The 20,386-nt window shown below is 40.5% G+C and overlaps 1 protein-coding gene across 1 annotated transcript; it reads left to right on the top strand.

The window, feature by feature from the left end:
* Positions 1-16,804: 16,804 nt before the first annotated feature.
* On the top strand, positions 16,805-18,484 carry PEX2 (peroxisomal biogenesis factor 2; the record flags this gene model as incomplete). Its single annotated transcript, XM_079722664.1, has 1 exon — positions 16,805-18,484. The coding sequence occupies exon 1, from the start codon at positions 17,567-17,569 to the stop codon at positions 18,482-18,484; it is 918 nt and encodes a 305-aa protein (XP_079578790.1). The 5' UTR covers positions 16,805-17,566.
* Positions 18,485-20,386: the final 1,902 nt, after the last annotated feature.

The raw sequence follows: 20,386 nt of genomic DNA, 5'->3' as shown, positions 1-20,386 counted from the left end.
TACCACTTAATAGCTGTGAGCAGTTACTTCCCCACTCCGTACCTGTTTCCCTCTCTGTAAGTGGGGATAAAAACAGTACTTGTCTCCTAGGGCATTTCTGAGGACTAAGAGTAAATGCAGAAAAAGGGTTTAGAATAGTGCCTGGAACATATTATACATATGATAAAATTTATCTGTTATTATAAACATTATTATTCTATCCTAAAGTACTGAGAGCACTGATAAGAAATGATGGATATACTGTGGACCCAAGTATGATCTGTGGTAGGTAGAATAACCTCCCCTAAAAATGTCCATGCACTAATCCCTGGAACCCATGAATATGTTACTTCACTACGGCAAAAGGGACTTGAAGGATGTGATTTACAGACCTTGACGTGGAGAGATTATCCTGGATTATCTAGGTAGGCTCAACTTAATGAGAGTCTTAAACAACTGAAATTAGAGAGATGAAACAACAGATGAAAAGGTAAGAGAAATCAGAAGGATGAGAGGACCTCAACCTACCATTGTTGGCTTTGAAGAGGGCCACAACCTAAGGAATGTGAGTGGCTTCTAGAAGCTGGGAACATCTCTCAGCCGACAGCTGGCAAGGAACCAGGGGCTTCAATACTACCACAGCAAGGAACTGAATCTGGTCAACAATCTGAATAAACAAAAAACCTGATTTTTCCCTAGACCCTCTAGAAAGGAACACAGACCCGGGGACACCTTGATTTTAGCCCAGGGAGACCCGAGCTGGACTTCCGACTACAGAAATGTAAGATAACATACTGGTGGTGTTTTGAGCCACTAACTTTGTGGTAATTTGTTACAGCAGCAGTAGTAAACTAACATAAGATTTATGTTTACCTTTTTCCTAAAAGACTTAAATATATTGATTTAAGAACTCTGTAATATGCTAAAATAAATTTAAGTTTTTAAAGTCAGCAATTTTAAACTATGTTGGGGCATAAATCAATGTTGCCTTTCCATTTCTATTATTAAATTCCTTAGAACCTAAAAGTTGCTGAAAGGCTAAAAGAAGGTATCATAAATAAGATGCTATTGTAATTTTTTCATCTTTTCTTTCTTTTTAAAGGTGAATAGTCTAATTTAATTTTTTCTTGAGTTCTCATAATTAACAGATGAATTAAGTATACTTTGATTTTTTACTAATATATTTTAAGCCCATAGTCAAGTCCTAATAAGACTCTTCATTAAAATGTCAGCAGGAATATATAAATTCTGGGTTTAAAACAATGTGTTGAATTTACAGAGGTAAAGCACTTACTCAATGGCAAAATACACTATGCCTTGGTTATTATGTATTTTCTCACTGTCTCTGAATTGATAACCACGAGCTCCAAGAGAGTAAGGGCCGTGTCTGAGTGCTAACCTTTACATCAACACTGCTTAGCAATACCCCTGGCCCCCGGCAGGCTTTTATTAAATAAATGAATGAAAAGTAAATATATCTTTAAAGCAAATATAAAAAACTGGAAACAAAGTTTCCCTGAAAGCTCAGCTTACTAGCTCTTTGGAAAACTAAAAAAGTTCACTGTATCTAGAGATTAAATGGTAAAACCCAGAACCTATGTGAAACATTTTCAATAGAAATTTTAAATATTCTACATGTTTTGCCCTCTTAATCAGATTCCTTAAACATAATTCAAAGTTCTCAATAGCTTGGTATCCTTTTTATTATCAATGGATATTGTGACGTTCACGTGACATACATAAGGCTCCATGAATTAGAAACTGCTTTCTGAAATGTCCCCTATGTTAGTTAGTTTTTTTTTTTTTTTTTTTTTGGTCCCTTTTTCTCCCTATCATAAAAATTAAGTGAAGCACAGTACAGAGGTAGGTCCACCTGAGAAGTACAATATGGTTGCCTTCCTTCACAATTGCTACATGAAAGACTTGGTCTTCTTCAAAGAGCTAGAACAGCCCTATCCAACATAAGTGTAACAGGAGCCACATATGTAATTTTAAAATTTCCAAAACATTCTCATGTTGACATGTAACCAATATAACAAATGAATAGTTTCCATTCTTTGCTTTTCATACCTTATCTTAGAAATCCAGTGTGCATTTTACACTTAGAGCAGATCTCACTCTGGCCTACCCACACTTCAGGTGGCTAGTGGCTACTAGCTGGCCGACTCGAGCTCTGCAGAAACCTCTCCTTCTGTACCTAAGGGAACTATACACCCTTTCAGCTTGGAGCTCCTACTCTGTATCACTTGTACTCTTGGTTCCTATAATGGGAATTTCATTAATTGGAGAAACCATCACCATCATTCTCCTAGGCCTGCCCTGAGAACTCCTTAATGTATGGAAGACAAGAAAATTCCAGGTATCTGTGGTGTTAACTGTGTATTTTTCAGGTAAAAATGAATTTGAACAGTATTAAACTTCACTGAGAAATGTTCTTTTATCTTGTCTATAATGTTTTAAATTCTGAATAACAAGTGTTCCACGGGATGATTAAAACAAACAAACAAACAAAAAAACCCAAAGCTTTCTTGCATCACCTCTTCTACAGGATGAGCTCTCCAATGTCTATCAATACTGCTATTGTAGGACTGATTGCTCCTAGCGAGAAAGTGGGGCAGGGGAGACAGGAGCTCAAACGTTGTTAAGACCTACTGTGTGCAGGAAACTTTACGCACCTGACTTCATTCAAACCTTAGAGCAAACCGGCCTGACAGTGCCATCCATGAGTAGGCAGTGGCGATTCTCAACGCCGGCTACATATAATTGCCTGGTGAACGCTCAAAAAATACCTTCCGTTGGGCCCCAGTCCTAGAAATCCCCCCCTCACTTCCCCAGAACTGGGCGACCTGGCTGTCGGTGTTTCTAAGAGCTCTGGGGTGATTCACACCGACCCTGCGGCCGGGAGCTCACGGCCCCCAATGCTGCGAGCGCGTCCAGTTCGCCCGGTAGGGCCTCCCGAGCCGCGGTTTTGCAGGGTGGATGGCCGACAAGACGGGGCCACCTGCCTCCCTCAGCCTGCAGAGGCCAACAAGCCCCGCCCCCCACCCCCACCCCTACCCTTACGGCAGCGCCGCGCCGCAAAACTGCCCCAGCTCGGATGCTGCCGCGCTAGCCGGAGGCTCCCTTCCCAGTGGGACTATCCCGCGATGGGCCCTCCACCCGGGGCAGGCGAAGAGCCCCCGAGACGCGGAGGAGCCCTGCCGCCACTCGGCGGCGCTTGTCCGGAGGCCAGCTGCCGGCGCCCGAGGGCAGGGAAAGCCTTGCCTTCGAGAGCCCCCTACTTCCCAGCGACCCCTGACACCGAGGCCTCTCCACGCGCGGGCCCCCCGCGTTCGCCACTCTCCTGCCAATCAGATACGGATTTCCTCCACTGCCAGCCGACCAATCATCGCGCGCGGGTGTCCTCTTCGACCCTTCGGCTCTTCGGCTCTTCGGCCCTTCGGCCTTCGACACATGGACATTTGCTGTTCCGCGGAGCGCTAAAGCTTGGTTCTCGTTGGTTTAGTTTCCCCTTTTTTTCAGGCACTTCCGGGTTCTGCGTCACTACGTAAACCCGCGAGTTCCGGAAGCTTGGAGAGCCCAGGTTCTGCTAGGAAACGCCAAGCTTCCCAGAGAATGTTTCAGGAACAGTTACTTGGAGCGGGGCGTTTCGCAGACTCCTAAGGTCAGTGTCGCCCGAGAGAGCCGGAGTGCGGACCTGAGGTCTGGCTTACAGCTGGGAGGGCGTGGAGTTTCACGACCTTGTAATTGTCGCCTTTTACTTGTTTCCCTGTTGTATTGTCTTCCTGTCTTCCTGGAAGAGGCAATCACGATCTGATTTTGGGAAAGGCAGTGGGACAAACGTAAACTCCTAAAAATAGTCTTAGGATCGCACCATTAAAAAGAAAAAAAAGAAAACAGAAACACAGCTAGGCTTGAGCTCCTTTTCATTCTGCGAAGTGACTTTCTAGACACACACTTGGAAATATTTTCCCCGCACTTGGCGGTGGTGAGATTTAACTGTTACGAACGGCTTAAGAATTATTCAGGGTCAAAACTTTAATATCTGATGGTTCATGTAAAATGTTATGTTTGGTACCAAAAAAGTTGAATATGCTTACGTTTCCAACATTTTTGAAAGACTATGAACTCAAAAGCAGGTTTAATTTTCTTGGGGAGAAAAAGTTACTGAGAATTTTCTTAGAAAATTGCTTGTGATGAGCGTGTTATGTTTAACATTGATTTCGGATAAGAGATAGAATGTAAAAATCATTGTTCTTCTGAGGCCTTAAATTAAAACTCATTGTTTGTTTGCTTATTTCTTTAGGTCCCATTTTCCAAAAATACTACATTTAGTGAAAGGGCTGTTCACAGAATCAGACCCAGTTGTTGACCGTTCACAACATGTCTGTATTCTATGATGTCCCTGGAACACTTTATACCTGAACAGTTTCAAGCAATTACAGGGAGGCTGAGGTTCCACCCACACCACAGTTTGTCGTCTAAATACCTTCCCATAATGAGTTACCTTTAGTTAAGCCTGAACAGAATAATCTTGGGATGGCTGACTCTTCCTTTTTCTTTTTCACTTTATCTTCTCCCCGATCTTGCCCATATTATCCATTACCTGTATCCAGAAAGATTAGAGTTGAATGGTTTTGGGCCATAAAGAGATTTGGAAGAAAAGAGAGAGTGGAATTAGGAAATATTTACAAGTTAAAAGGAGAACCCCTTATTTTTTTTTCCTTAAAAAAGAAAAAAAAAAAAAGGAAAGAAAATAGAAGTAACAGGACATAGTAGAGAACATGCTAGACTAAATCAAGCGAATTGAGTTCTACTCCTGACCAGGTCTACCTCTTAGCCTTATTCTCCTCATTTTTAGAAATTAAGAGTAGCACCTCAATCTGTGGTTTTAAAACTGTTCCATAGGAGGACTTCTGTAGAAATTTACTGGAGCCATGCAGAGGAGAGATGAAACAAGCAAACTCTCAGCAGTATTTTACAAGAACAGCTATTTTTTCTGTTCTGCTTGAAAAACAGGGATCCCGTTAGGAAGATTAAATTCATATTTTAGACTAGATGATCTGTTTCCTTCTAGCATTAAAACTTTGTTTCTTTGGTTAATTTTTCATTTGTATTCAAGGTGCATTCCTTTGATTATTACAGTTTTTAAAATAATAATGTGTATATGTTCACAGTTAATTCATTACCAAAAGCCACAAACCTGTCTATATTCAACCTTATTTAATAGATACAAATTTTAAGTTTCTTTCTTTTTGATCAGAGTCGTACTTCCTTTTCTCTTTTCCCCCTAGTTTTTAAAATTTTAGCCATACAATTTTTGCTTATATTTGAAGCTCATAATAGTCTTTGCAATAGGGAAGGCAGATGTTTTCCATTTTCCATTTTTGGTAGCTGAACCATAAAGATGTTAGCAGTCTTACCTAACGTCACATTACTAGTAAATTTCCAAGTCCTGTTCCCACGTTTTCCTCACAGCATCAAGTATATTTTAAGTTTCTTTGCCTCTTGCACTCCACCATGCTCCAGTTCCTCTAGCATAGGAAAAGGTATGCCATATGCACAGTCTTTATTTCTGGATGAAAGTTCTGCTCTGAATCACTGCCTCTTTTTTTTTTTTTTTTTTTTTCTCCCTTGATTATCTGGGTTGGACAACCTAGAAGCAAATTGGACGTTCCCTTTTTTCTCTTCACTGTGAAATGACAGCAGTTTCTAAACATTCCATGTTCCTCCTCAGTTCCTTTGGAAGGTGGAAGAAACCTCAGGAGAAAAGCCCCAAACTGCCCGCACTTGCCCCACATCTGTAATCCTGGCACTGCAAGTGTCATCGCTGTGATTTCTGGATGTGGACGTGGAAGCAGGGAAGAGGATGTCTAGCACCCTCTGTACTTCCCATTGTGGGCTGTTAACTTCCCACCTCTTCCCACCTTGGAATCAAAATGCCCTTTTCTAGATTGCTTTTTATCTTGTTTCATTTTATTTTCCAGAGCTCTTCCTTCTTACCTGCCTGTCAATAAGGTGAGGTAAAATTTCATCTCAGTTTTCTTTTCTTTCTTCTTAACTATAAAAACATGAAAACCAAGAGCTCTGGAGTAATTCTGTTTTGATTATGTATACCCATTCCTTTCCAGTGTCAGGCAGGTGAGTTGGTATTGCCTCTACCTGTGTATGGTATATGTTCATAATAGTTAAATGAATGTTTGCATCTCCTTTTTTCACCCCCATATTCCTTTGATTCAGATTTGATATTGAGCCTCTTTGAATGGTTCTCTGACCACATGAAAGACAGGAAAAGTAGATGAGGTGCATCCCAGGCAACTCGGGCAACTTTACCAGATTCCTTGAATTTCTTCCCTGTCTACAGTCCTGAGAGCTTGACTGGCAGTCTGGTGTTGGGAAAGATCATGAGGGAAAAATTCTGCTTCGAGCTCTGTGGGATTGAATTTGATCCAAGCTTACCAAATACCCATACTACTAACTTCCTTTTGTGTGTTCCACCATTTCTCTAGTGTTTACCAGAAATTTACTAAGCACCAGCTTGACCTTAAACAGGTTGTCAGTCTTCTCTTAATTTTTTACTTCTTAAAAAGGGCATAATATTTATGGTGTTATGAGGATTAAATGAAGTAAAGAACCGTAAAGAAAACGTCTAGTGCCTCATACATAGTATGTATCCCATGGTACTTCCTCCTTTTCCATTGCTAATACCTCTGTTCCTTCGTGGCTCTTCTCACATTCTCTCCAGTGCCATAAAATGTGCAATTAAACCTGTGTTCCAATAATCTTAAAGTCATTTAGAATTCTCTTCTTAGGCAATTATATCCTCAGGTTTTTTTCCAGATTTATAGAGTACTTAAAGGTCCATGTGCTCAGTAAGTTTCATGTGGTTGCTGTTTGTTCATCCTTGGATTGCAATTTTTGCTGTAGTTCATGCCTGTAATCTTCATCTCTTAGTACTTAGCCACTTAAAATAGCCCCATCTGCATGTCCTGCAGTGCCATACTGAAGTGTTTATGTTCATCTTTTAGGTCCATCATCACCTTGTCCATAGAGGATGCTGGTACAGAGCATGGCCCCACCACTTCTGCTTGTGTGATTTCATGCAAGTCAGCTCATCTCTCTGTGCCTCAGTTTCCTTGATTTAAAACACAAATACTGAAAGAACCTCTTTCATAATATTGTAAGGATTAAATGATTTAATATTTAATTTTGCAAAGGACACTTAGCTGTGGTCATTGCTTATTAGCATTTCATAACCAGAAAGTAAGTGGTACAGGTTTACTGCAGTTGTAAACTCACAGATTGGTTGGGATTCTCTTCCATCAGGCTTCACTACTTTTTCCCATGAGGATTGAGTCTGTCTCATGGGTACCACCGTTCTGATTTCTCCGCTTTCTCTAGCCTTTTCCAAACTCATGTTCGACATGAACCATTTCTGCAGTTGGAAATGACTGTTCTTTTATTTTTTTTCTCTTCCTCTTCCAAGGTTTCCTAAAATCCTATAAGGATTCTAGAGAGGTAGACTTTTTACAGTGCTTTTTTTTTTTTTTTAACTGCTAAAGAGCATAGTGTGGTAAAATGACTTGCCCAGAGTCACACAGCCTGTTGGTAAACCTGGACTAGAATACAGAACTAATCAGAAGCAGTTTAACTCCCCTCCCCCACGTTCACTCAGACATCTGCTCTTTATTTCCACAATGCGCTTTCTTTCTCAAAGACTCAGAAGTATCAACTTTCTGAAAGAAAAGATGATGAGTGCCGTGCTGTCTTCTTAAAAATGTATTTGTGAAGTGAGGCCGAAGTAATGGGCAATTCTGTTCTCAGGTTTAAAAAAAACTGTTTTGTGTTACTTGTAGATATGTGAGTAAATAACCGTAAGAGAAATAGGTAAGGTGCTCAATTGTGTAAGACTAATTGTAGTCTTGAAGATTGTAGTCTTTGAGTTGAATTCCCAACTCTCTCCAAATAAAAGGAGTATTTCCCCTCTGCTAGGGCAAGTTACTTATCATTGTTCGTCTTTTTGAGAAATGTATACTATTTTGAACTTTATCCTTCCAGATATATTCTAAAGACATTTTGTTGCATACCCACTAGCACCCCCAAAAAGGAAAATTCTATTTGGAAATTGATGAGGATTGCATTTAAGAGTAATTCAGAGACCTAGTGTCCATAAGGGAATTTTCAAATTCTGCATGTCTTGTTTGTATCCAAATGAGAACAATTGGGATTTGTATCATCAGATATCTGTAAACTACTGAGACTTAGTTCATATTTGTTGAAAGAGAGGAACAAAAGAGCAGTGACAAGTCACTTAGCAAGCCTGTGGCAGAAGTGGGATTTGAACTTACAGTTGTTGATTTCTAGGCCTGTTCACAGTGCCAGAGGTCACTGTGTTCTAATGGGTCCCAGCCATAGCTTTTTCTCTTTTGCTCACGTTTGAAATGTGTTCTGGGAATCAGTGTCCTGTTAAGTCTCTCTTTGATGCATGTCCCATTTATTAGTATTGATTTCAATACAATGGACAGTAAATCTATCTGACTACACAAAGGAAATAAAATAGTAGGGTATAGGTTCAAAGCTTAAGATCTCGGGTTATATAACTTTTTTTCATATAACCTCCTAATATGAAATGCTGATTAATTTTTTTTTTTAACCTAAAAGGCAAAAATGGTCTCATCCATTTTGATTACTAGAACGTTTAGGATAGTGTGGTAGCAACATTGTTATACTAAAAATTAGTTGATTATTGTGGATCTAGAAAAGGATAGTCTGGCAGGGAGCGGGTGCATGGATGGGTTTGAAACCTTAGCGATTACTTGGGAATCACATGTTTCTGCTGACAAAGTTTACAGGACTGTAAATTTAAGTGTAGAATTTTTGTCGGCAGTATGCATTGACAAACATGCCTAATGGTAATACATCTAGTACTGAGCATCTTGGAACAGGTCAATAATAATGTGTATATTGATAGCAGTAATGTAGGAGATGTAACGTGGTATTATAGCTAAAAATCCATGTTATCCCCTTAATCATAATTACATTAATATTGACAGGCCCTTGACAATACCCACATTATTATTGATAGATTTCTGTCAATAGCATGTTTTTAAATAAAATATATTCATTCATAATTTGTACTATACTCAATAAAAGCTCTGGAATACATCCTGAAAAATTCTTCCCTCTTCAGTGAGATACAATCATCTGTTTTGGTTTTGGAATGCAATATAGATGACAAAGTTTTATTTGGGGAATGAAAAGCTTAAAAAGAAAGCATGAGTTATTTAAAGGATAAGGTAATATATCGCTGCGCTTAGTAAACAAATTTTCAGTTGTTTTTTTCTCTGTAAAAGAAAAGCAGTGTGACCCGTCTAGTGATAAAATATCAGCAGGAGACCTTTTTAATAGTTTTTAGTGCTAGATCATTTTGTCTTAAACATATTTATGTGACAAGTTAATGACACTAACCCTCGTAGGTGCTATACTTCTTATCTGGTCTTGATTTTTGCCTTAAGCATCTTTTTCACATATCCTTAACATAGCAGTATCCTTCACTAAACACTAATTTATTTAGTGCCAATTATACTTTTAATTAATTATTGTATAAGTCTCTTTGCATGGCCGTAAATGTTTCCCCCTGGGTTAACTTTTTAGAATCTTAACTTAGTATAGTTTGGGAAATGGGGAGTGGGGAGGAAGAGGTTGATAGGATTGTGTATTAAAAGAATGAGATTTCATGGCAGAGTAGGAAAAAGCATCACCTGATTTTTGGCCTTCTGGAAAAATCAATTTGAATTAAATCTGATGATGTTTGTTTCAATTCAAAACAATCCCAACTTTTTTGAAAAACGATTAGCTTGTATTTTTTTAACTATTCAAGTTTGAGCCTACTTTTGTGAAATTAGATACTAACCTACAAGAACCAATAATATAGGATTTTTAATACTTAAACTCTTGAAAGTAGAAGTAGACTGACCAATAGTTGGGTGTGGTTAACAATCAATATAACAGAGTCAGGAAAACATTGGTTTACCAGAAGACTTGGGGATTTTTGATTCGAAAATATGAGGAAACTAATCTTTTTTATTTTCATAGTTGTCAGTGAAGCAAGTTAAATTACTATGACTTGTTCAGAAAGTTATTAATAAACACCTTAGTTAAGGCCCTTGAAAGGTTGCAGAAGTCCTGTAACTGGTCTTCCAGAATTGCAGTTTTCCTTTTCTTCAACTTCTTGAACTCCACCATCAGATTAATCTTTTAAAATTTATATCCTGTTATGTCTCTTCTCTTCTGTGGTTACTCATGGCTACAAAATCAATGCAATTTCCTTAAAACAGGGTCTTTTTGCAGGGTGTTGACTCTTCAGCCAGTTTCTCCTGCCAAGCCGTTAAGCTCTGGTCACAGCAGACAACTTTTTTCTTTATTTCCTAACAAGTGCAAAGACATTGATGGGGATTAAATAACGAAGGACGCAGCTCCTGTTGGAACCCATCCCTGTGTTTCCCAGATAGACCATGGGCAGTGTCAGTGCTTGCGTATTTCTGGAGTTTGCACAACATTAAATGCAATTTTTCTCTTTTCTGCCCCGGGGAGTTTTGTGACCCTTTATAGTGTTTTCCTACTTTGAGATCCATTCTTTGCTTCAGAGATCAATGGCTAGTCTTGATTACCATAGCATCCTATTTCTTTAGAAATGCTTGACTAAAAAGAAGTTAACTGAGACTTAACTATTTGGACCAAATCCCTGGTACCTAGGAGAATGCCCAGCATTTGGTCGGCACTCAATAAATATTGGTTAAATTGAGTAGCCATTTGTCAGAGAATTAGAATTCACTGAAACACCAACTTCTTACATTAGACTGAGAATAACTTTATGTGATTTTTAAGGCACTTATGCCATTTTTCTGTGTTCTACACCCATTATGGGCAAATATTATTGTATGACAGTGGAAGGAAGAAGTTCTATAATCAGATGAATTGAACTTCTAGTTATTTCGATTTCATCAGTTTCTTCTACTCTTGAGCACTGCCCTTCTCTAAAGCCAGTATTCTAGAATAACTGACCTGCCAGAAGGCAGGAGTGGGGGGGGAGGAGGAACTGAATGGAGTGTGTTGGTGAGGAACCAAGGTTGGATGCCCGTCTTGGACTGCCTGTATCAGGCCCTGTTCAGCAAAGCCCCATAGAGTCAGGTGCTATCGGTGTGCATTCTGGAGGTTTCTCTGCTTCCGGATCAACAGGTACAGCCATGTGGTTGTGGGTGAAACAGCCCAGAGAGCAGGTCATGCTGGCACCCACCCCTGTTCTCTCGGGATTTCCACCCCAACATCTCCTCTCAGATAAGATGCAAGTGAAGGGTGTGATGAGTTCCACTGGACCCTCTCTCGCCCCTTCCCGTCCGGCCCCCACATGTGCCCACGTCAAGGTGACATCATGTTCACTGTGTAACTGCCCCAATTATGTTTTAATGGTGTAGTCAGTATTTCCTGGGGGGAAAAAAAATCTTTTACCACAGGTCGATTGAGGCATTAGATGAGTAATAATGAAGATTTCAGCCTTTTGAAATGAGATTTGGTAAAACCCACCGAGTCTTTTTCTTCTTATGCTCATCCCTAACCAAAGTAGCAACAATACAATAATAATACTGCTTTCCCATTTCCAAACCACTTTCATAACATTATCTGCTTTAATCTTACCAACATTGTCAGGTAGTGGTTCATTTCCAACTTCTAGAAGAGTCTGATGCTAATGACTTTTTTAAGATTACATAGCAACTAAATGACCAAGCTGGAACTTGAGCCCAAGTCCATCTGATTTTAAACCTGTTTTTTTTACTCTGTCACAGTTGCCAGACAAGAATATAGAGCGATAGGAAGGCTATTCTACTTTAACAAATTATGGTGCATAATGGACAGTGTCTGTTCTATGTTTACAACTAAAAGAAGTCACAAAAATGACTAAAATGTTGGAAACTAAAACCTAAAACAAAAAAAACCAGAGAAACAAATTATTCATCTGGAAGAGCAAAGGCCAAAGAGTAGTTAATAATAGTCTTCTGCTCTAGTAAAGAGTCTTCTGTAGGGAGGAGATCGAGCCCAGCTGTTCTTAATCTACACCGAGGCCAGGCCTGGGGCGAAGAAAAGGAAAGAAAAAAAAAAAAAATGTTAAACTGTAACAGAAGGGATAAGAAAGAATTTTTTGATAATAAGGATTGTTAAATATTGGATTGGTTAGAGAGTGTGTTAAGTCTTCTTTTCTGGCAGCCATTAAAAATTCCTGTCTTTACTAAATGTCCATCAGTATGATTCCTCCAGAAATGAGAGACTTGAAATAGATGATTCCTCTGAGAATCCACTCTCTCTGAGCAGTTTCTCCCTCCATATAAGTAAGGAACCTGAGAAGAGATCGCTCCCCTCAGCCTCCAGTTCATCTAGATGCTCTCAGCAATGTTCAGTCAGTACAGATTCACTACCAAACTACTCATTCCACTGCATATGGGATCAACAGATCTTTACTAAGCAACTACTATGTGCCTTTCTTTGTGGTAAGTTCTATAAGATTACTAAGAACTGATTGTGAGTCTAATATCTGAAGATACATAAATTGGCACAACTGGTGCTCTAACACAAGCCAGCTTTCTCATCTGACCCTCAACTGAAAAGTATAGCAATCCATCCAGTTCAAGTTGGGGGCAGGGAAGGGGTGAGGGGAGGGGACTGATAGTGTTGGACTTGATGTTGATGTCCAGTATGATCCGAGCTTTTTCAGGAGTACTTTTACAAAAAGAGAGTTTCCCTTATCTTGCTGACCACAGAATACGAAACCTGAGGAAGACGCCGAGTTGTTGACTCTGTCACAGTAGAAGAGTTGCATATACCGTATTCCCACCTATCCTGAACGATTTATAGAATTTTGCATGAGGACAACTGAGTTAGGTATCAAAGTCACTTTGTGGGTGGCAAGCACTTTGAGAAGCAAGTATGAGGCACTTTCCCTTAACTAGTTTATGGTCAAGTTAGGGAGAGAAGATGTATTCACACAACTCACAGTACAGAGTTGAGGGCTCAAGCATGTGACACGGACAATTGCTGTCAGAGTTAAAAATGCTGACAATGGGAGTTGGAGATAATTGTGAAGGTTTCGTGGAAAATGTTGTAACTGGGTTGGAATGTGAAGGGCAGATGGTTGAGGGCGGTAGGAGGAGTTGCTGGGGAAGGTAAGTGTTTTAGGTACAAAGGTACCTAAAAGGTACCTTGAGAAAAAGTACAAAGGAAGGACCGAAGGATAGTCTGCAATTAAAGGTACTTTGGTGGATAACGGGTTATATGTTTACAGAGATGGAGACAGAGTTGAGCTAGGTTAGGTCTAAGAAGTTTGTACTTTATCCCAGGGGCAATAATGAGGTAAAAAAGACATGATTTGGTAAATAAGAATAAATAGCTTTATAGAGGTTGGTTTGCTTATGAGGTTTTTCAAATAATGTTTTAGTTTTTTTTCTTAATTACATAAATGTTATGTTAATTGAGAAGATTTGTAAACTGCAGAAAAAAGAAAAGAATAATCACTGATGATTTTTTACATAAATTTTGGGATGTTTTTCTATTGAGATAGTTTTAAAATTTATGTAGTGTCTTTGAGAACCTTGCAATACCATCTGCCTTTGCTAATGCCTGACTTGTCCATCACCTTGCCTGCTTCCCTTGTGCAGACATTGGTGGGGATCTTTAAAGTGAGAGCCAGGACAGGGCTTTATCTTTGCATCCCAGGCACCTGGCAGGGCTAGGATGTATTGATGCTCACAAAAATTGTGGAATCTGTGAATGGTCTCAGTATCACAAGGACTGCTTAATAGCAGAAAGAGAAAGCCTGAATCAGTGAAGATTTGTAGGAACCTCTGTAGATCTAGGAATGAAAACCAAGCAGAAATGAGTGGGAAGTCCAGCATGCAGCATTGAGCTGTATGGGTGATAGATATGACCACAAAATTATGAATTCAGCTTTGAAATGGACTAGCCTAGTAATTTTCAACATCACCTGGGAACTTGCTAGAAATGCAAATTCTTGGCTCCCACTCCGGGCCTACTGAATCAGAAAATCTGGAACTGAGGGACGCAATCTAACAAGTCCTCCGCATGATGAGTGCCGAGGTTTGAAGAGCGCTAGACTAGAAGCACAGAGAGACTACAGGACTGTGATGTGAAGACCCCAGCAGAGAAAGTTTGAAAGGCCAAAGGTTTGTGTTAGCAGTGAACCTAACCCATGAAATGCCACAGTAGCTGGAGTAGAAAACCATGAGAATAAGATGATGTTGTTCCAAAGAAAGTTGAATGTGCTGTAAATGGACAAGATCTACCTATCTTTAGACTTCTGCCTTCCTGATCGTAGCATTTAAATAGATCAAGTAAATTTAAAATAGATTGGTCCCATGAGAGGGGGCTCACACTCAAAATCTCCACCCAGATTTTCTCTGTCATATCCCCATAACTGCCTACTGAGCTTTTCCACTTAGCTGTCTCACAGGAGCCTCAGATCTCTAAAACTACACAGATTTATTATCTTTCCCTTCAAATCTATATCTCTGCATGTGTTTCCTATTTCAGAGAATTGGACTACCATCCACTCCATTACTCAAGTCAGTTATTCTTGGCTTACTTCTCACTAAGTCGTGTCCATTCCTCCACCTCCAAGCTTTCAAAGGTACCTACTTTTCTCCATCCCCATTGATACCTTTCTAATTTAGACCATCATTAGTTTCTTACTAAATCATGTTAACAGTCATCTTAATTGGTCTCTCTGCCTCCAGTCTTTCAGCCTCTGATCCATTCTCCATGTGGCCAGAACAAGCTGTCTAAAATGCAGTGATTAGTTCTTTGCTTACAGCCATTCAGTGGCTCCCCCATTACCTTCTTGATAAAATGCAGCCTTCTCAACCCGGCCTTTAGAGCCTTTAGCTTCCGTCTTTTGCTTTCCTTTCCAGCCTGATCTTTTGTCCTGACCCCTCCTGTCCTTGGCACCTAGCGTTCCCTCTGTTGGAGTGGTTTCCTTACCTTCTTGTACCTGCCGGACACTGCTGATCCTTCAGGTGGCTTCAGAGATCTTGCCTCCCCCCTGAAGCCTTCTTGGACCTTCTGAGGTCTAGTTACGAGCAAAATGTTCTGAAGTTCCCCTTGCACATCACCTATCACACCTTATTGTAATCGCCTATGTGTTATTTTGTGCAGCACACTCTTCCTTTCCCCCTCCTCCCACTCACTAGATTATAATCTCCGCAAGGGTTGAGACTGTGTCTGTTCTCCCATTTTGTCACTGGCTCTGACACATTCATTGGGAAACAGCAGATGCACAAGAAACATGTTGAAAGAAGTAGTAATCAACAGTCAGATATGGTAACTTGAAATAGTTTTAAAGGTTTTTGGCTCGGAATTTGTATTTTCTACCCTTCACCCACCCTAGACTTTCGTGCTCACTACTCCACTCATCTAGTATTTGCAGGAGGCGGTCTGTGTACCAGGCACTGCGCTAGTTGCTAAGATCCAGCTGTGACAAGACTGAATCTTTGCAACAGGGCTTATCCTCTAGCGGAGGAAATAGACAATTAAAAAGTAGTTTACGAACAGTGAATACATAAAGGCCAAGAAAGAGGAAGGACAGGGTGCTAAAGGAACAGCTAGAGAAGCAGCTAACTCATATTTGGAGGGTCAGAAGGAAGTGGTCCCTAAGTTGGTACTTAAAACTTAGTACAGGTGACGGGAGCAGATGGCAAATGTCCACTAGGGAACAAGAGAGGGGGCCACTTTGTGACTAGAGGTTGAAGCATTAGGAAGGAAAGCAGCCTGGGGGTAGATTTGGGGAGGCTCGTGTTTTAGAAGGATTGCCATGTGGGAAATTCACTGAAGGATGCAAAAGGTAAGATAGACCAATTAGATGTCATCCAGTGGGGAGCTGAGAGCAGCCAGAATGAGGAAAAGGCTGGGAGAGGATAGAGTCCTGAATGGATTAGAAAAACAGAGAAGAAAGAGCACTCTGTCCTAATCCCCTTGTTTCTTTCCTGTAGCTCCTGGCTAGTGCGAGGCAAGGATTTCACAGAACTTGCAGCCCAAATCCCCACTGTTGTAGCTTATAGGCTGCCAAGTCAAGTCTTGAGGGAGCTGCAGGAAGAGGGAAAATGTTGAGATCACGCACCCTATTTATCAGTGAGAAGTATTCCTGTCATGGATCTGGTTTGAGAAGAAAACAGCACTAAACCACCTATTATTTAGTAGTCATTTTTGTTTATTTTTGTATAATTTTGTAAAAAAATATAATAGAATTTGAAAGAATTTTAGAGATCATTTTGTCTCCGGTCCTTAGTTTTGTAAGTGAAGAAACGAAAGCAGAGACATGGTAAAATGACTTGACCAAGGTCACAATTGCTGCACATTTGGCGGCAGTGAACTTCACCGGGATCCCTGCCTCTATCTGTAGCTTAGTGTTCCCTTAGTGCCTCGGGCCTTGCAAAGGCCTTTTGATGGCCCAGAGATCATGATCCAGCTCTGTGTGTTGAGGGCCTCTTTTAGAAACTAAATTTAAAGGGATTTCTTGTCATAGTTTGGATTTGCCAGTTCATTAATAAAATGTAAAATACCTAAAGTAAAATGTAGAATCTCTAAACTCCTTAACAACAGTAGCTGCCGGGTGGTTTAATCTCATTGATTTGCACAAAATAGCATTTAATAAATGCATTTTGAATGAGTCAGTCATACCCAGCTAACAATTAATCAGCTTTTTTCCATTTCATTTTAAAAGATTTTTATCCCTATAGCACCTATTTGTTTCTTTAGTGTTTTTATGAAATGATCTCAGTGTCAATTTTTACATCATAGTTTCTTTTTCTTAGAAAACTGTATGTGCACCTTAATAATGACATTGCTGCATTCATGTTGCTTTGCGCTACTGTTTATTTTCTATGATTGTGTGCTAGAATAATAAGTACTTACTGCTTAATTTTGTTTTCTCCTAACTTCCTTTACAAATGTAAAATGTTCTTGAGACACATTAAATGGCCTGTTGAAAATATTCCTTCGGAGTCAGTAGAAGTGCTGGAAATTAAACTGAGGTCTTGACTTACCATCCATTGCAATGTTACACACAGTTCATTGTATTTATTAAGTTCATGCATTTAATAGGTCATGTTATTATTCAGCTCATCGCTGTTAGCCTCAGGATTTTATCATCTCCCTTTAAAATATCTAACCCAGGAGGACTACCTAGGGGAAAGTTTGTGGAAAAAAGATGCAACTTGCTAAAACTTGTTATTCCTTTGATTAGGAGGGCCAAAAAAAAAAAAAAAAAAAAAGAATAGAAAGAAAAGATAGGAGAAGAAAGGAAAGGAGAGAGGGAGGAGAGAGAGAGAAGAAAGAGGAAGAAGTTCCAAGTAAGAAGGACTGTTTACTGTGCTGCTTTGATGCTACTGAAAGTCCATCTCCTCTGTGTCCTGTGTCATTTGTGTGTCACAGTTTTCCAAGTGTAAGTCGAGAAGATAGTACAAGATTGCAACTGTTTGATGATGGTTTCTAATTGTACTTTTTCCTAGAGACCTTTAGAGAAGGCATGGCTTCCAGAGATGAGAATATGAAGCGGACAAACAGAGTGCTAAGAATAAGCCAGTTGGATGCACTTGAACTAAACAAGGCCCTGGAACAACTCGTTTGGTCCCAGTTTACTCAGTGCTTTCATGGATTTAAGCCAGGGCTGTTAGCCCGCTTTGAACCAGAGGTGAAAGCATTTTTGTGGCTTTTCTTGTGGAGATTCACCATCTACTCTAAAAATGCCACCGTGGGACAGTCAGTTTTGAATATTCAGTACAAGAACGATTTTTCCCCAAACCTGAGATACCAGCCACTGAGCAAAAATCAAAAGCTCTGGTATGCCATCTGTACAATCGGTGGGAAGTGGTTAGAAGAACGATGCTACGATTTGTTTCGAAACCGTCACGTAGCATCCTTTAGGAAAGCCAAGCAGTGCGTGAATCTCATGGTTGGACTTTTGAAGCTGGGCAGGTTGATTAATTTCTTGATTTTCCTTCAAAGGGGCAAGTTCGCAACTTTGACCGAGCGTCTGCTGGGCATCCGTTCTGTATTTTGCAGGCCCCAAAATGTCCGAGAAGTAGGCTTTGAGTATATGAATAGAGAACTCCTCTGGCACAGCTTTGCCGAGTTTCTGATTTTCCTCTTACCACTTGTCAATATCCAGAAGTTGAAAGCCAAGCTCTCTTCATGGTGTATCCCTCTGACCAGAGCTCCAAGCAGTGACAACACACTGGCCACTAGCGGCAGACAGTGTTCTCTGTGTGGGGAGTGGCCCACCATGCCTCACACCATAGGCTGCGAGCATGTTTTCTGTTACTACTGTGTGAAGAGTAGCTTCTTATTTGATGTGTCCTTTGCTTGTCCTAAGTGCGGCACAGAGGTCCACAGCCTGCAACCACTGAAATCAGGAATCGAGATGACAGAAGTGAATGCCCTTTAGAAGCTAAAATTGTTTCCTCTGAGGAGAACTGTATTTTGTCTAAATCCTTAGCATGAATCATCCTAAGCATACTATTTAGGTATGTCTTACGAGGACATGTGCTTCTCAGCCACTGCCCTCTGTTCCTTTCCAGGCACGACGAAATTCTGTGCATAGTGGAAACCACATGATTCTAAACATATGATATAAATGGTAACATATTATTTTTTTAATCATTGCATTTAATTTTTAATGTCAAGAATAATGGATAGTTTTTATCAAATGACCACTAAGAATGCTCCTTCATTCTACTACTTCCTGGAAAGAGGTTAGACTCTAAAAATAAAAGATTGTGGTGACTCTGAGATGAGTGGGCATTTATTTTCAGAAATGACACCATAACATCATAAAATGACAATAGTAAGACCCTTTGTTCTAAACTTTCAGATCTGATGTCTCAATTGTAATTTTAAGCTTTTCTCTGAAGCCAGCTTTTAAAGAATTCAGTCAGCTTCATTCTCAGGCCAAACGACGGCCACCAGAAGCTCAAGACTTACATTTTACCAGCTTTCTGATTCCACTGGCCTGAGAGCTTCTTGCCTAATAGTTCTGGCAAAGTCCAGGAGCTCACAGTTATTGGTCAGCCTGAGATTATGTTCACATTCCTATACCAGGATGGAGAAATACTGCTCCCGATCATTCAAATGTGGGTGACATACCCTCACGAACACCCCATGCACCTAAAGCAGGACAGGAAGCAGTTCACCACAGGTGTTCTTAGGAGAATGGTGGCCACCAGAAAGGGGAAAGCAGTAGATCCCAACTAGAATCTCCCTTTGCCTTCTATATCCCGGAGTCTTTATTTTACCAGTGATATACTTTGATAAGGACATTATACGTAAATGGTCGTCTTAGATTGCAGATATGAAAGGATGAAATAAAGTTAACAAGACTTTGTTCTACCAACAGTTTTGTTATGGTGTTATTTTGATAGCGAATTCTGAGTAGGTGCCCACATTGTCATAATTTTAACATGAAAACACAATACACCTACGCTAACTTAACGGTTGTCAATATTATAGGGTTTTCTCCTCTACAGACCCTAATGGCACTTAGTACAATCTTTTTTTTTTTCTTTTTTCATTTAACATCTGCCACCCCCACTAAGGGATAACCCCCCATGAGGTCAGAGACTGTGGCTGTTCTGCTCATCATTGGATAGCCAGAGGCTGCCTCTTGGTTCCAGTGTACCAAGAGACATCTTGTTAGCCAGTGATGAAACCTAACATCACAGGTTGGGTTCTGCAGAAACAGATGTCAAAAAGGGTTAGAAGTATCAATACAAGATAGTCGTTAGGGATCCACGCCTGTGAAAGGAAATGGTAAAGAAGCAGGAATAGCAGAGGAAACAGAACTGTAAGCCAGGCCTAGCAGCCTCGGCCAACCCTGAGGCGATTTCTGGAGCATTTTGTCTTTCAGGATGTCCTAGGCGGGGCCAGAGTAGTCAGGCCTTTGACCTCCACCTCTCAGACACTGGATATGGCCGCTCCAGGGAGGGCACGACCTCAGGCCTGGCCGCTCTGCACCCAGGGCGGACCCTGAAGGAACTGAGGGCTGAGGCAGCCTGCGGACCTGACCCACCACAGTGAGGCCACAGGGCCATCCTCAAAGGAGGAGCCAGGTGGCTACCCCGGTGGGTATCACAACCACTCCCGTCTCTCTTTTTTCTTTATAGTTTCCCTTCTTTTGTTTTCCCTGCTTTTAAGGATATTTGACACAGAACACACTCAGGGTAGCTGGCATTCACCTCATCATTGGGCGACGTGTACACTTAGCGCTGCCTCAGGGAGCTTCACCTCTCCCCAGAGACGCAGGCCTGCCGGCCAAGCTGCTGTGACAGCCTCAGACTCTATCTAGTCCCTG

Source organism: Hyperoodon ampullatus, assembly GCF_949752795.1.
Source record: "Hyperoodon ampullatus genome assembly, chromosome: 17".
In the NCBI taxonomy this organism is placed as follows: domain Eukaryota; kingdom Metazoa; phylum Chordata; class Mammalia; order Artiodactyla; family Ziphiidae; genus Hyperoodon; species Hyperoodon ampullatus.
The sequence above is the reverse complement of the archived record's forward strand: the minus strand, read 5'-3'. Positions and strand labels throughout refer to the sequence as shown.